We start from the raw sequence: 16,743 nt of genomic DNA on the forward strand, positions 1-16,743 counted from the left end.
TAATCCAAATTAACAGTTAGTTGAAAAGATTCACCGACAGTTTCTACTTGTTTCCTCTTGAGTCTTGAAGAACCTGGTCAACAATGTTTTTTGTTTATGAATTGTTTGTAATTGGAAATTTTTTTGCTTCAAGTCGGAAAATGATGGAAACATGGCAAAACCAAAGTGGAAGAAGGACACGACACTATGAAGAGTACATTCTAGTTAAACCATGGTGTCGGTCTCTTTGCTTACTTCACTTTTTAAAAAAAAATCTTTTTGTTTCTTTAGTGCTTGACTCTTTTTTAAAAAAAAATTGATGGGGTGATTATTTATAATAAGCTTTGAATTGATATATAAACTTATGATTGGTATAAACTATAAAGTAAAGAAAGCGTCACACTTTGATTGTTTTTGTCCTCCTCTGGTTGGTTCTTAACCAAAAAGTAAAGCACTTTGCTGTAATCAGATTAAATAACACAAATTGTATTTCAACATTTGTTACCACATATATAGTGGGAGTTATTGATTGATTAGTTGATTTCAATATTCGGTGAGGTCTTTCTCCGAAGCATAGATAGATATTCCCTTCCTTTTTTTTTTTGAGAGAAAAAAAAAACGAATTTATTATTTATTTTTCCTTAATTATTGCGTATGTGATACGGAAATCTTGATTTGATTATTGGAATCATCCATAATGATAGAGTGATAAAACCCTAAATTAAATATCATAAATTCATAATCGTAAAGAAAGGCAAAAAAAGTGGGGAATGATATTTATTTGTAGTTCACACAAAAGAGTATTCGAGGTGATGTGGAAATTAATTTTCAAATAAATAATAGTATAAAATACTGGTTAGTTTTGTTTTTTTGGGTTTCTGGTAAAAAATGGGTCCCACAAAAGTGATCTCCTGGCAGCACACGTGGCCAAGTAGCTGTAACCTTCTCCTGGAATCACCTGCTTCCATGTGCTCCGTGTCACTCTCCAAGCTGTCTCTCTTTTGTTTGTTTCGGTTCTTAATTTTGTGGCCATCGGTTCTTAATTCTCAACGTTATCACTTATATCACTCATTCATTCTTCTTCTTCATATATATCAAAATTTTGGGAAAATTTTCGACTATATTAAGCACACTATAAATATATATATATAGTTGGTTCGTATATTAGTTTTGCCTTCTTTTTTTGTAATTTGAAAATACAAAACAAAAGTGCTTAATCGTTGAACTTTGTGCTAAATCACAAAGAACACGCATAACCCGCTGGGCCAAAGTATTTAATATTAATTACAAAATATTAATAATCTCGTAAGGCCCATCTCAATGTCAACGGGTAAATTAGTTGCCTATTTTTATATCTTAAACTTAAATTTCATTATAACATATAAATTTAAAACCTGGATACTAAAATGAACTCGCAAATTTTATTTCTTGTATTTATAGCTAATAAAAACAGAAAAAGTAAATATCGTATAATGAGTTTCTGTAACAATATCATCGACTATAAAGAACCTTTTAAAAAGCCTCTGACTCTGAGCATCCGAATACAAAGGTACAAAATCCAAACACAATGAGTACTATCAATGTTGCGATTGAGATTAACCATGACCAAATCAACTTTATATCTACGCAAGTGATTATATAGATCACTCACTATTAAACCATATATAGGTCCGACCAAAGTAAAAAAAAAAAAAAAAAAAAAGGGCTACGAATGCAAATTGCAACAAGGTATTGCTATTCGCGTTTGAGGGATAAAAAGATCCCTTTACGAGAAATTAATTAATCAGAGAGTAGAGGTAGAGAGAGAGAGAAAAAAAAAAAAACTACGATAGATATATAGATGTATCACCTTAGATTGGAGAATCAATTCTGACCAATCTGATCGAAATTGTTGAATCCTTCAGGTGGGAAATACTCGTCGTGATCGAAATGGAAACTTGAATTATAGATCATGGGCGTATCGAAATTTTCCATGGCTGATAATGGCACGTGTCTAGGTTCTTGCTTGGTTAGCATGGAGGGTAAATTTAGAGACGAATGGTACTGTTGTTGCTGCTGCTGGAATTGGTCAATATAAGTGAAAGGTTTGGTCATGAAGTAGTTGTTGTTGTTCATTGGCAGGCAACTGTTTGATGGATACGGGATTGGGGATGCGGCTTGATTGTTCATGAAATATGATGCTCTAGGCGCAGCTTGATTGTTCATCAAATACGATGCGGTAGCATGGATATTGAGGTTCGAGCTTAGGGGCGGATTAGAGGCTGCGAGAGTGGCATCTGGCCCAGCATTACGCCAGAAAAAATCTTCTTGGGGCTCCTGGTGAGTGCGGGTCTTTTGTTTTGAATTTTGACGGTACTTCTGCCATCGGAATCGTTGTTAATTGTTAGCCCTAATTACTGGTTTCTTGTCCTCTAAGAAACAATAACCCGTAAAATAGAATAAAGATCGAAAATAAATATATAGATATATATTAATTACCTGAAGATGACTGGCTACGTTGTTTCTAGTGAGCCCCTGGACATTCATTTCTTCTTGCATATATTTGAGAATCGTCTTCGGAAAAGCCTCTGCGAAATGCAATTAAAAGGTAAGATAATATATTTATAATCAAGAAACTTACTTACTTATTCAATTCACGCAAGATTAGTGTGATTAATTACTCTCAAGGCTGCCGAGTTTTTCGACGGCTACTTCAAATTTGTGGTGAAGTTCAGTAGTCCATTGCATCCGCGGTTTCTTGGTCGCAGGCTTCTCTCCTTTTTGATCGGAAGAGTTTTTGGAGCCTTCTTCGTTGCTCTGATAGAGATTGTCTTGCCCTAAATCGTCGTATTCGTCCGGATCTGATTCAACCGTACCTGATTCACCCGGTTTATCTAAACCAGATTTTGACATCCTTTTGCGATAAACATGTCGCCATAGAACTGCAATGACCTCTTTGCTCACCGGCTTCACAAGAAAGTCACACGCGCCGTACTTAATCGATTCCATCACCGTTTCCTTTTTGTGATCATGAGACATGACTTGACACGAATAATTTCACATTAATTGGATCATATAAAAGACTAGAAAATGTCTTACTACGTTATATACGGAGAAAAATAAAAATAGAAATATTGGTATAATTAATTGTACATGTATACTTACTTACTACGGGTAAATCCATCTCTTTACCAATGGTATTGAGAGCGTCGAGTCCATTGATATCGGGCATATGGAAATCCCAAATCACTAGATCGATTTCTTGCTTATTCTTCATCAAGAAAGCCATGGCCTCTTCTCCGTCTTCGTATTTCGTTACTGAAACACGAAATTAAACATAACAATAAACCTAATGTAAAACCCTCAATTACCAAAAAATAAAGTAATGTAAAACCCTAAACCCTAATTAAAAACCCTGTCAAAGTAACATAAAAAAGAAACCCTAATTCAATCAAACCTTGATAGGAGTACTGTATCATGAGATTCTTCATGGGAAGTAAAGAATTGGAATCTGCATCTACCAAAAGAACTCTAATACTTGTAGTCGGGAACTCTTCATCGTCGTCGTTGATTGGAGATCCAATTTCATCATCACAAGGTACTTCTTTTCGCAAGTCGCGAGAGTTCTCATCGAGTAGGTTTGCTGAAACTGACATTAAAGATAAAAAATCTTGAATGCTTGAAGCGCAAGGAAAGAGATAGAGATTGGATTGAAGAAGGAAGAGAGAGAGAGGTTTATGAGCGTGCGAAAAACTAGGTATGCATATATATGGATCACGTGCGAAAAGTTGAATATTGGAAAGTATATATACTGTTATTAATTGTTAGGTATAGACTTCCTGTTTTTAATATAATTATCCATATAAATTATTTTGATTTAATAAATAAAAAATATCTTAAGGAAAATAACAAAAACTCTGCTGGTGTTTATCTTTGCTCGAGAGAAAAAAAAGAAACAAAACAGTATTGTTTGCGTTTCTCTCTTTAGCTCCGTTTCGCATGTTTATCGTTTAATCGTATAGGCAGTTTTACTTGGTGATCGACCTTGTCGCTATGGAATAAGGCCCACACAAATGGATACTCGATCTTATCAAAAAAAAAAAAAAAGGATTTTGTCACACCAGCAGAATCTTGAACTGTCTGTCCATAATCCATTTTGTGGTGTTTTCCTTAAAACTCTCTAAAGCTCTTGATTATCAGTTTGTTTTGTATGTCTATCATCTCTAGTAGGAACAGTTTGACTTAAACTAACACTTGTATCATCGTTTTGCTACGTTGCTAGCTGTTGTTTTTGGAATATTTGTCTCTGCTTATTGATTAACACTATGTTCTATCCACAGAGATGCTGCATCTACTTACAACACACTACTGACTTTATCGTGGCCGCTGCATTGCTTCCTGAATTACATGATGAGAAACTCTACAACTCTGGACTTCGTCAGAACACACTTTGAAGTTTGAACTACTCTGCTTGATCTTTAGTTGAAACACTCTGCTGAAATAAAGGGTATGATTTCTTCTTCTTCAACTCTATTTCGACTTTCCTGTTTACGTTCAGCCGTTTAGGCTATTACTTAAAGGGCACGTTATCAGGGGACAATGCTTATTAAGATTGAGCCAGGCCCATTAGTTCGTTTACTTGCCTTAGTCACGATCCCTGATCCGCTGATCGTGATGAGCCGCAGATTTAATTATGGAGCTAGACAAGGAGATGGAGTTTCTTGAGAAACTAGAAAGTTTGGAAATTGAGAGGTTGAGAAGTGGACTGATGAGTATTGAGGAGGTTCAAAACAAGATTTCCCAGCAGTGAGACTATAATGTTATAAGTCTTTGAAATTTATAAAACGCTTATTAATATATCATGCAAATTGTCTATTTAGTTTAAATGTAATAAACCATTTTTTATTTAATTAATGGAAAATGATAGTAGCTAATTATAAGAAATGCAAAAATATTTGATTTAGGATGACAAAGTGAATTAAAATTATGTTAAAACAAAACACAGAAAAATGAAACTGAATATAGATACAAATGAATTAAAATGTGATTTATGAACTTTATATAGTACAGATTGTTAAAGAAGACGTGATTATGCATTAGAAAAGGAAAAATGTAAATTGTTTCCATATCTATGCGAGCGTATTTAGTTGATTTTCCCATTAGACTATATATAGATATACTGGTCGTTAAACTTTCCAAATACTTCACATGTAATATGTAAATTAAGAGGATATACAGTATGTATAACAATTGTAAAAAGAAATATATACACTAAAAAGTGTGTTTTCCAAATATTCACATGTTTAATATAAGCCAAATCTTTACATATTTGACGTATATTTCTTTTTTTAAGAAAGATTCACTCGATATTGTATCCAACAATTGTGTTCACCTTGATATAAAATTGTATAAAGACGAAGTTAAACCATCTTTAATTCATAACTAAAAACCGACAGAAACTGCTTCAGCTAATGAATTGCAAAGGTATGTTCAGTCAGCTTCTCCCAATTGTATGAATTATTTATGGTTGTTGGTTCTAACAACGTCTTTTCCTCTATCAACGACAGGTTTCACCCATATGTCTCTGCCTTTTGATTTATTGGAGTCTTTTATTGAACCTAAAAGTGGGCCAAAAATTATATGTCTAATTTTCTTCTTCTCATTGACGATCTCCATTGTCGTAGAATTCATTAGGGAGTGGATAATTTTTCGTTTCCCTTACATGAACTGTTATTTAAGGCGTCGCGTCGTAGGCAAGACAGTAAACTTGAAGGAATCAAAATCTTAGCAGAAAAAAAAATACTACTCATCCTCCAGTTGTTACTCATATCTGTAATAGCTGATCTTAAGCTCTCTGGGTTTAAAGAGCAAACCAAAACTGTTGTTTTGTTGACTTTTGTGATCAGGATTTGTTGGGCCCTTGTCTCAGTTGGGATGATACTCGTTTTTCCCGTTGAAGTCAAAATGGTGGAATCGTCGGAGAAACTAAATAGAAGACTTTGACTTTGTTCTTCTACTACTCATATAGTTTGGTCTTCTGTATAGTCTGTTGATGTTTCATTTATGGTTTTGTTTTGGGTTGAGTTTCTACTTTAATGGTTTTCATATATATGTTATTTTTATTTTTAAAGTGGTTTTCATATACGTCGTGTAAATATATTATGCATCTTGGCATGACATATGTTTTGGGCTCACAACTCTGTTTTAATTCTAATACCGAATTGAGCTTATTAAATATTCACCAGTCCCAGTGGTATCATCATTTACCTTCAGTTGGATCCTAACGTAACAAAACCCAAAACTTTCCATTCTAGAAATGCCTTAACAACCTGTCCGTACGTGCCTAAAGACTGGAACTTTCACTGTCTGATTCAATACTTTGAGTCCAAAATTTTGAACTTTTGAGTTTACAACAAAGAGATTAATGAACAACTAATGAATATGTATACATGATAGCTTTCTCTAAAGCTTATTGCCATTAAATTGAAGCAAGACCCAAAAACTGCATAATACGATAAGAAGACACTACAAAATAACCAAAACTATTTGGCTAAACCAAATCAATTACTGTTCTACCAATCAGAGGGTTTAGTGTGGAAGAAGAACTCGAATAGATGGTATTGTATGAATATTTACCATGGCAGTACATACATACGATAGAAAAACTCTGTCTTGTTAAAAGGAAAAATAAGCTGATATATGAGCAAACATGGCGACAAAGTTTTTGACAGCTTGACACCAAATATATAAACAAACTCTTATCCTAGTATATAAGGCGTCGTGAGGACCATTATAACAAATATAGTGAGAGCAAAATCCAAACGTTAGCTTATTTAATTTAACATATGTTTTGGGTTGAGACTTGAGACTTGAGACTTGAGAGTATTTCTAAAAAAAATTATCCTTCTTCTTTATATATTTGTTTTTAAACAAACCGCTATTTCAAACAAACCTCTATTTCAATTCTTCACCAAATTGGGCTTCTTAAAATATTCACCAGGCCCATTGATATAATCATCTAGAATGACAACTTCTGAAAACTTGTCATTCTAGAAATACCGTAACCTGTGCCTAATAACTGGAACTTTCACTGTTTGATTCAATTCTTTGAGTCTAAATTTTCAACTTCTGAGATTACAACAAAGACAGTGAACAACTAATGAGTATGTTAGCTTATTGCCATTACATTAAAGCAAGACCCAAAAACAATAAGAAAACACTACAAAATAACAAAAACTATTTAGCTAAACCAAATCAATCACAGTTTACACAGAATAGTTTCATAACACCGAAATAAATTAGAGATTTGATTAGGGAATAAAAATGTAAGCAGAGTTACTAATAAAACACCTTCTGGGATTAAAAAAGAAGAAGGTATTATCAGCGAAACTCGCAACTTTGGTTTAGGCCTCACATGAATCAGATAAGTACTTCATCAAACTTAGCTGGGATTAAGAAAGGCCCTTTCTTCAATCTCTCAATTTTAAACCATAAATCAAACTACGAGCCGTAATAATTCTCTAAGCATACGACCAAACAAAGAAGAAGACCCCTAATACTAAGATCTATCTTCTGAACACAAACAAAATTACGAAGAGAAAATTAAATCGCCGAATAAATAACAAATCTCCGATCACTAGTCACTCGCCGCTTGATCTTGAAATTGAGGCAACGGCAAATATATAGGATTTTTTTCTTTTCATCATTAGGGTTTCCAATTTTCAATGTTTCGGGCTTATAAAATTGGGCTTTTAGTTGGCCCATTTGTCGTTGGATAATTAAACTATATGTTTATTAGATACTAAAAGTTGGGAAACAGTTAAAACTTAAAAGAGTGTGCTTTATTAGTTAGTGGGCCTATCAAATTTCCGAGCCCATCTTTTTCAGTTATCCGATGATCCTTTGGTCAGCTTGTGCATGCAGAGCCGGCCCTAAGCACAGGCTGATGAAGCATGTGCTTGTGGCCCCAAATGAATATATATTTTATCGGCCCTTTTATTTTGTGTAAGTCTTATTAGTCTAGTGGTAAGGGACTTTAGAAGTTAATGAGAGATCTTCAGTTCGATACTTACCCCCCCATCTGTTGCTTTTTTTATAACGAAATTTGGTCCTAAATTTTTTTGGGCTTGTGGCCCTTACAATTCCTGCGCCGGCTCTGTGTGCATGGTTGTTACTTGTTAATGGCCAACATGTTTTGATCGTGTATTACACTATGAGAATCCCAAACGTGATTATCATCAATTAGTCACCTTCAAAATAACATTTCTATATTATTATTCAAATTTTTGATACCCAAACGTTTTCTTATAAAGTCCCACTTGGTGAAATAGTTTTCCTCATTCAAATACAAATAACACAAAACGAAATAGCTCAAGGCAAAAGACAAGACAAGAGCTCTTCAATGGCGATCACACGCGCCTCCTTGGCCATTTGCCTCATCCTCTCTTTGGTTACCATAGCCACAGCCGATTACTACTCTCCCTCATCTCCTCCGGTTTACAAATCACCGGAACACAAACCCACGCTTCCGTCTCCGGTTTACACCCCACCCGCCTACAACCCAACTCTTCCACCTCCGGTTTACACTCCCCCGGTTCACAAGCCCACACTCCCACCTCCGGTTTACACACCACCAGCTTACAAGCCCACCCTCCCACCTCCGGTTTACACTCCACCGGTTTACAAGCCTACCCTCCCTCCTCCAGTATACTACACCTCACCGGTTTACAAGCATACACCCTCACCTCCGGTTTACACTAAGCCAACTATCCCACCTCCGGTTTACACCCCTCCGGTATACAAGCATACCCCCTCACCTCCGGTTTACACTAAGCCAACTATCCCACCTCCGGTTTACACCCCACCGGTTTACAAGCCAACTCTCTCACCTCCGGTTTACACTAAGCCAACTATCCCACCTCCGGTTTACACTCCACCGGTTTACAAGCCAACTCTCTCACCTCCGGTTTACACTAAGCCAACTATCCCACCTCCGGTTTACACTCCACCGGTTTACAAGCCTACTCTCTCACCTCCGGTCTACAAAAAGTCTCCAAGCTATTCGTCTCCTCCTCCTCCATATGTACCAGAACCAACCTACACTCCACCCACCAAGCCATACGTCCCAGAGATTCTTAAGGCTGTTGATGGCATCATTCTATGCAAAAACGGCTACGAAACCTACCCTATTCTAGGTATATATACATTCTTAAGCCTCCCTGATTAAATAATTTGTTATAACAGCAAAATTGATAATTATATAACTTTCGGTTTATTAAATTCATGTAGGAGCAAAGGTAGAGATTGTGTGCTCTTATCCAGCATCATACGGGAAAAGCAAGAACGAGGTTGTGATCTACAGTGATCCAACTGACTCTAAGGGATACTTCCACGTGTCTTTGACCAATATCAAGGATCTAGCTTACTGTCGTGTCAAGCTTTACTTCTCTCCGGTCGAGACTTGCAAGAACCCGACCAATGTTAACAAGGGTCTCACAGGAGTTCCCTTGTCGTTGTACGCATACCGTTTCTACTCTGACAAGAACTTGAAGCTCTTTAGCGTCGGACCTTTCTACTACACCGGTCCCAAGGCTGCCCCCGCCACTCCCAAATACTGATCGTGATGATCACATTATGATGATGATGATGATTTTGCATGCATTACATAAGAGGTCGCTTTAATCAATTTATTATTTGGAAAATTTTCCGTTGAAAATGTTCTTTTGTTTGTTTGTTCCGATTTCATTTGATTCGTTGCATTACCAATGCAATCTATCCTTTTGGTTATGCTTTTCATTTCATGTAATAAAATTGTAAGAGTAAAATCTTTGTTTGGTTTATGCGACTACTTATATATGAGAAAATTAATTTAATGAGTGTTATTTTTCTTGGATGCTAAAAAGATATTTTTAATTTTGTGGCCATTGCATTAACACGTGTTTACTAAACACATAAACAACGATTTGTCTTGCTTTTAAAACCGAAAACATTAGTTTACGAGTCTAAGATCATCTCCAATGTATTTTCTTATTTTTAACTCTATCTCTATAATAGAAGTAAGTTTTCTCTATTTTTATTCCAATGTGTTTCTCTATTTTTTTTTCTAAAAAGTTTAACTCTATTTATAGGAGAAAAAATAGAGATTATCTATTCTCACCTTTATATATAGAGAAAAAAATAGAGATCTCTATTTAAGATGTGAGAATAGAGGTGGGTTGGAGTAGAAAATAGTGTTTAGAGGCAAATATAGAGGTATGTTGGAGATGCTCTAAAAGCATTTCCATCCGTGAGATTACTCAAAAAAGAGTGTTTGAGGAATAAAAAATATTATTGTTATTATGATTTTATTTTTCAATTAAATTTGAAACAATTAATTAAATTACACCAATTAAATTAAAACACTTGGTAAAATGACTTTTTAAGAGTGTCTCAAGAATTTTCGCAGGAGAAACGTGTTTCTTTCTATCTCCTCTTTTTTTTTTATTTTTTTTTTTATTTTAATTGTAAGACACTGGATAAGACATCTCCATTGGAGATAGTCTAATGCTCTAGTCATTTCCTAAAGATGGATTGCACGATAGATTTTTTTTTTTTTTTTCCCCTTCTAAATGTGTAAAAATTACACATGAGATGTTATATGAACAATCTTCTCGGCCAACAAAGCCTTCTATCTAATGAGGACCTACCTAAACAAAATCCAAACACTCTTTGAAAATAAAGCCGGTAGAACATCCTCCTTTCAGAGACAAAACTGCAAGGAATGGGAGACATGAATGAATCATGTTTAATTTAAATCGTGCAACCAAGTCTTCTCCTTCTTCTTTTTTTGTTAAAAATCGATCAAAATGCAACCAAATCTTGCTCTTGTATTATTGTATACTACGTAATAGGGACATAGACTTATTATTCTTGTATCGCCTTGTCAAATTCAATGCTGCAATTTTCATAATCATCGTGCACAAGTATCTTGCTGCACGATTATTTTAAGGTTAACTTAGTCGGCATTTTGACTTTTGTCCTCTTCAAATATGTGTTTATTATATACTAATGACGGCAACTTCTATCGATCTATTACAATTCATTTTGTTTAAAACAATAATGCTTTTATTATTATTTTTATATAAGATTTAATTATAATTCATTTATACATTCCAAACTCAAACCGGATCACTGGGCTCCACTCCTGAAATTGGGTAATTTGTTAAATTTCGATTTAGGTCTATTAATTTGAATGATGTTTTCCTTTGTCCTAAGTTTTAACAAAAGAGTATGGTTTATAGAAGGAAGATAGTCAAATATGTGATCAGTTTTTTCTTTTCGGTCGACATGTTTAATCATTACATATATGTATTGGTAATTTGTCCCCACAAATCAATTTGAAAATTGGAGACATGTGCTTGAGAAATAGCTTTTAAACTTAAAGCTGCCTCGTTGTTATAATTTGTTTACTATGAGATGAATCAGATTAAGTTCACAAAAAAAAAAAACAAAAAAAAAAGAGATGAATCAGATTCCACTTTCTTTACCCATGCACACCGCACGCGAGTCGGTCGGATGGTCCCTCTTAGACTCTTTGAGTTCATGTCCATGTCACTTTGTGTACGTGTCACTGAGTCAAAACTCCATCCTACCTAATACCACAATTGTGGTATATTAATATATCAATTAAGTTCTAAAAGTTGCTTTAATTGTAAATTGTAACTTGTAAGTAACCACTTTAGCCAAAAATCCTCAGCAATTTTGACGGATTTGCATTGTGTAATCATTTTCTCATAACACAATTATACATGCATGCCCTGAGAGTTTTACAATTGAAACAACATTAGACTAAAAACAGCAGATGACTTACGGTTTACAAATCGATACAATAGCATTTATGGCTAATATTTGGTTAAATTAATAATATAATGAATTATAATTACAGAAAATAAGATAAAATATCGATCAAATGTCTTCGTTGAACCGTCAATTACGTTTACTTATTGTAATTACATTTATCAAATCAACCCATTTTTAAGAGAAGAAGAAAAAAAACAAAGAGAATCGTTTTGGACTTTTGGTGGGAGAGCTTCGCTTAGCGATTTGTTTCTCTCTACTTAAACGACACCGTCTGGTATATACATTGTTCAAACGGCTCCGTTACTTTATAATTTATGATCTCACTTCCGTTCATTTTTTCCAAACGCCGTCTCTCTATGAAGCAAACGTCCCCACGATTGCCACGTGGATATCCAAAACGCCACGTGTTGTCTTCCATGCCAGTAATACGATTCTGCCCGCTTCCCCAGATTACCGGATCGGTTATCCCAATCTTCAGAATCCGAACCCCCGATATCGGGTCGGATTCCATCACTATCCAATTTTGTAATCAAATACTCCATAGCCTTTGTAATGAAGTCCGGGTATTCGACCCGTTATCTCCGGGTAGACCCGAATTAGAATCTTCAAATTCCCTGGGGATCTCCACAATTATACCGATTAAATCAATCGGTGCTCTCTCACAAGCTTCCATCGGAAACCTCACCGGGGACCCAGAGGAGGAAGACGGCGTCGAGGATTCGGATTCGTCCGATGATGAAGAACTTCCGGCTTCGGTATCTTCCACTGGTTTAACCGATGGGAACACGGCAGCAACCGGTTCGGATTCGGTAACCGGCTGTGCGGGTTGAACCGGAGCTCTACAAAGAGGACAACTTGATCTGGACCGGAACCACGTGTCGATACAATCAACATGGAACACGTGTCCGCATTTGGGAAGGACACGTCCTTCGTCGTCTTCTTCAAACTCCGATAAGCAAACAGAGCACTCCTCCAGTGGAGATTCATGGGTTTTAGCGGAGTAGACGAAGATCGGGATCTTCTCGAGCACCGTCGGATCAAGAGGAGATAGAGATGAGGAAGATTGAGTGGGGTCTCGAGCGGCGGCGAGTGATCGGAGGTGAGCACTGATACGGCGGCGAATACGGCGGTTTTGACGGCGGAACAACCATCTGGCGTAGCTGTGGAAACAGAGGATTAAAATGACGGCGAAGAAGAGGATGATGACGGAAGCAAGCATGATTTTGCCGTTGAGAGAGTAACGTGACGATCCATGGTTCATGTTTCCCCATATCGTCTTGCTACTGTCAAACATGTTTCCCATTGTTTTGAAGATAGATAGAGAGAGAATGAAGTGAGTGGGTGAAACGAAGAAGAAGAAGAAGAAGTAAACGAGAGAGTGGAAATGTGGATAATTCTGTGGGTTTGAATCTCTTTATTTATAGACAAATAATACTATATGAATTATTTGCTTCTCTTTACTTTATTTATTTCCCTCTTCTTTCTATATGTTTTTATTGTTGATTTTTTTTAACTCATGTAAGTATGTAACGTTTATACGAGTTTTATATATTGCTAAGAGCGAAAAATTTCATAAAGAAAGAGGGAAAATTAATATTTTCAAAAGTGATTAAAGCTTTTGCGACTTTTTTTGTGTTTTTATAGAACATCATATATTCGTCTAATAGCTACTTTACTTGAGCTTTAAACCCACTTGTTGGATGTGAGTTCTAATAAATATCGTGGAGACATTACTTTGAGCAAGTCTTTGACCGTAGTTTACTTTATGAGTTTTAAGTTTCCAAGTATAAAAAAACACATCACATGCAGTTTACCAAAAAAACAAATAAATGATCGTATACACATTTGTTAGAGCACATTGATAGATTATCTCATGCATGTCTCTAAACTGATTATTTAAGAAATTCATAAATATTTAGATAACAGAAATTACTAAAATTTGTGGATTATTTATGTAGAAAATCTTCTTTTTAAAAAAATTTATATAGAACACACGAATAGGCGAAGAAACTTAGAAACGCATGGTCCAAAGACTCCAAACCAATTGAAACGAAACTGAGAAACACATAACTAAATAAACCGGAAAAAAAAAAAAAAAAAAAAAAAAAAAAAAAAAAAAAAATATAAAATAAACCGAAAAGAACCATAAAATCTAGTAAGGAATAGCTTTTGGATTTCCATGAGTCATGGGACTTAAGCGTGGTCTTTCAAAAGTTTTTTTGCTTAAATGCTAAGAGAAAGACTGTCCCAATCTGGCGGCTCTTTATTTATTTCTTCTTTTTTATTTTTTTTGCTTTATTTCTTTCTTGTTTTCTCTCTCGAATTTTTCTTTTTCCCGTCAACTATAACTTTGTTCGGGGAAGTCTTTTTCAGAAAATGTCTTTAAGACCGTTTTACACATCAGAAACCTACTATTTTTTTTGTCGTGAAGAGTATTTTTAAATGGCCCTTCCTTGCTAACGACCTTTGATGCCTTCACCTTTTTCATGTCTTGTTTCTACTTTAAATAACATTGGAATTCTTCTCTCTTTTTCCCGTTCGTATTTCCACTTTCCTTCATTTTCAACACTATTACAATTATTATTTATTTTTATAATGATAAATAACATAATTTTTGGAAAATTGAATTCAATATCTAAGATCTTTCTAAGAACTTCGTAGGCCATTAACGGTTCAAAATGATTAGATGATACCACAACACCACTACACGAATATTCCAATTTAACCTTACTTTACGGTGGTCCAGTTTTGTAGAATATATAAGCATATAACAAAATCTTGTATGTAGGCTAGAGATTCACGTAGTACGATCGATTCGATTGCACAAGTCCCCACTAACAAACCCTCACATGCTTCTAAATATGTAACACCCAAACACATGAATTGATATCATGACTATCGTAATAAATTTTTTTTTTACTTTTGACATATAATTACAACATACTGATAGACAAAAATAGAAGTAACTAATTCAATGGAAAAAGCGTTGTCTAATTAATTAGACTTGTTTCTGCGTTGATAATCTATATTAAACCTGGTTGGTCAGTGAAATAATTTATGATAAGGTCGTCCATTGGTCAAAACATTCTACAACTTGAGAGAAAAACTGAAAAAAGCTACAATACATAAACCCATGTGCCGTGCTCGTGCGGGTTAACATGAAAATATCATACTTTATACGTCTGATGATAGTTACTCGTCTTCTACTTTATTTCAGTACAGTGCAACTTTCTTATTTCCTACACAAACTATATTATTATATTTTTAATTTAGCATAAAGTACTTTTTTTATATAACAAATTCTATCATAAAGTACCTAAAAATTTCAATTTGAATATCAATATGCAATACAGATTATCACCCTTTTTTTTATAAAAAGAAACACCATTGACAGGTTTATCCACCAAAATTGTATTAAAGCTGGCAGGTTTCTTAATAGTCAAGAAAAAGAGAGAAAATAAAAAGAAACATTTGAAAAAGAGTTGGAACGAAAGATGGATCATTCCGAAAAAGTAGTAATGGATTCATAAGTAAAAACAATAAAAACGAGTAAGAGTTTGTATTTCACAGCATTTAGAATACTGCTAGGCGCACATTAGGTGTTAGAATAGTGTTTAGCGTGTAGGCTGATTAATCGTCTTCTAAATGCATATTAGTTCGTGATTTCTATATCCAATGTTTTTGTTTGATCAAAACCGGCTAAACTTTAAGAAGCTCTGATATTCTACAATCAACGGAACCGTGTGAAAGTCGTAAATAAATGATGTAACAGCCAGTGAAGTTACACTTCGTTAGAAAAATCGTGGCCAGCTCATTCAGCTCCCTTTTTCGATTTGCTTTATTTATTTTCAACTTTAACTTTTTTTTAGTTTTTATTTATTTATTCTGAGAAAAAAAAAATGTGACAATAATTAATTAAATGGGAAATCAATAATAAACGTTTACCTGCTTTAAGCAAACAGAAAGGCAAAACGATACCAAGAGAAAAGATGATGAACATGTTATATTTTCTTCACAGAATGTTCTTTAAATTTGTATTCGATTTACTTTCATACGGTTTTGGTTACAGTTTGGTGAACATATGGACAAAAAATTCAGTTTATTTATTGTTATTCGTTTATGCAATGGATACGCAATGATTTAAGTTTAAAACCGTGACCTAACGAACAAGCCGTGAGGAAAAAGGAAAGAGTAACTTTTGTATGTGGATCAAAAAAATATATTGATAGTGAAAACCCAAAAGATAAATTACAAAAGGACATTTGATCTAATCCAAAACCGGATAATGTGCAGAAAAAGCGTTAAAAATCCAAATGAATCTTGTTAACATCCATGTTATTTCGTCGATATATTCAGTACGGAATCTCTGCCGACCAAAATTAAGCTCCTTTCCTTGTATTTTTATATCTTTTACCAAGATTCTGATTGAATCAACACCAATTACAGTAGGATCACGCGTAAGTCTTGTATATCAAGATTGAATCAACTCTAGTTACATTAATCTCCTAATGTTGCCCATCTTTGGTTTAAGGTTTATGCTCTAGATTAGTCGACCTATTTTCAAAAGATACTCCACTAAAGTTTTTTTTTGGTTTCATATACCAGCCAGTAGTAAAGTCTTTTGGTTTCATATACATAATTAATGTTCCTACCTTTAGGGTTTAAAACTAAATTAAGGGAATATGTATTTTATTGTTGAATAGAAGGAAACACAATGGTTCTAAATGGTTGCATTGTGAGAGGAATAATTTTAGATGAAAATAAGATTCCTTTCAAATTTTATCAGTTGAGATGAAAATGTAAAAAAGATTATTCATCCCATTTTTTCTTTATTTACTTTAGTTAGATGAAAGAAGAAGACAAATTTCAAGATTTTTATCATTAACTAAAGTCTAAAACAGAGATGAATAAGTTGGAGAGGAATAACACATTATTCATCTCATTTAT

The 16,743-nt window shown here is 34.5% G+C and overlaps 3 protein-coding genes across 3 annotated transcripts; 1 reads left to right on the forward strand and 2 right to left on the reverse strand.

Annotated features, from left to right (window-relative positions):
- Positions 1 to 1,478: 1,478 nt before the first annotated feature.
- On the reverse strand, positions 1,479 to 3,769 carry LOC9312753 (putative two-component response regulator ARR20). The gene is made up of 5 exons (XM_002878424.2): positions 3,416 to 3,769; positions 3,124 to 3,276; positions 2,640 to 2,999; positions 2,458 to 2,546; positions 1,479 to 2,337 (listed from the first exon to the last, which is right to left on the reverse strand). Exons 1-5 carry the CDS (start codon positions 3,612 to 3,614, stop codon positions 1,843 to 1,845), a joined length of 1,296 nt encoding a protein of 431 aa, XP_002878470.1. The 5' UTR covers positions 3,615 to 3,769; the 3' UTR covers positions 1,479 to 1,842.
- Positions 3,770 to 8,269: 4,500 nt separating this feature from the next.
- On the forward strand, positions 8,270 to 9,839 carry LOC9314539 (proline-rich protein 3). Its single transcript, XM_021024046.1, has 2 exons — positions 8,270 to 9,152; positions 9,247 to 9,839. Exons 1-2 carry the CDS (start codon positions 8,360 to 8,362, stop codon positions 9,573 to 9,575), a joined length of 1,122 nt encoding a protein of 373 aa, XP_020879705.1. The 5' UTR covers positions 8,270 to 8,359; the 3' UTR covers positions 9,576 to 9,839.
- A 2,036-nt stretch (positions 9,840 to 11,875) lies between these two features.
- On the reverse strand, positions 11,876 to 13,284 carry LOC9312754 (RING-H2 finger protein ATL5). The gene has a single exon (XM_002878425.2). The coding sequence runs from the start codon at positions 13,097 to 13,099 to the stop codon at positions 12,326 to 12,328; it is 774 nt and encodes a 257-aa protein (XP_002878471.1). The 5' UTR covers positions 13,100 to 13,284; the 3' UTR covers positions 11,876 to 12,325.
- Between the last annotated feature and the right edge of the window lie 3,459 nt (positions 13,285 to 16,743).

Source organism: Arabidopsis lyrata (assembly GCF_000004255.2).
Source record: "Arabidopsis lyrata subsp. lyrata unplaced genomic scaffold ARALYscaffold_5, whole genome shotgun sequence".
Classification (NCBI taxonomy): domain Eukaryota; kingdom Viridiplantae; phylum Streptophyta; class Magnoliopsida; order Brassicales; family Brassicaceae; genus Arabidopsis; species Arabidopsis lyrata.

Excerpts from the sequence above, each read along its gene's own strand:
- LOC9314539 (XM_021024046.1), top strand. The coding sequence starts at position 8,360 with ATGGCGATCACACGCGCCTCCTTGGCCATTTGCCTCATCCTCTCTTTG. Across the intron at positions 9,153-9,246 it reads CGAAACCTACCCTATTCTAG|GAGCAAAGGTAGAGATTGTG; the intron begins GTATATATACAT and ends AAATTCATGTAG.
- LOC9312753 (XM_002878424.2), bottom strand. The coding sequence starts at position 3,614 with ATGTCAGTTTCAGCAAACCTACTCGATGAGAACTCTCGCGACTTGCGA. Across the intron at positions 3,277-3,415 it reads GATACAGTACTCCTATCAAG|TAACGAAATACGAAGACGGA; the intron begins GTTTGATTGAAT and ends TTCGTGTTTCAG. Across the intron at positions 2,547-2,639 it reads AAAACTCGGCAGCCTTGAGA|AGGCTTTTCCGAAGACGATT; the intron begins GTAATTAATCAC and ends TGCATTTCGCAG.
- LOC9312754 (XM_002878425.2), bottom strand. The coding sequence starts at position 13,099 with ATGGGAAACATGTTTGACAGTAGCAAGACGATATGGGGAAACATGAAC.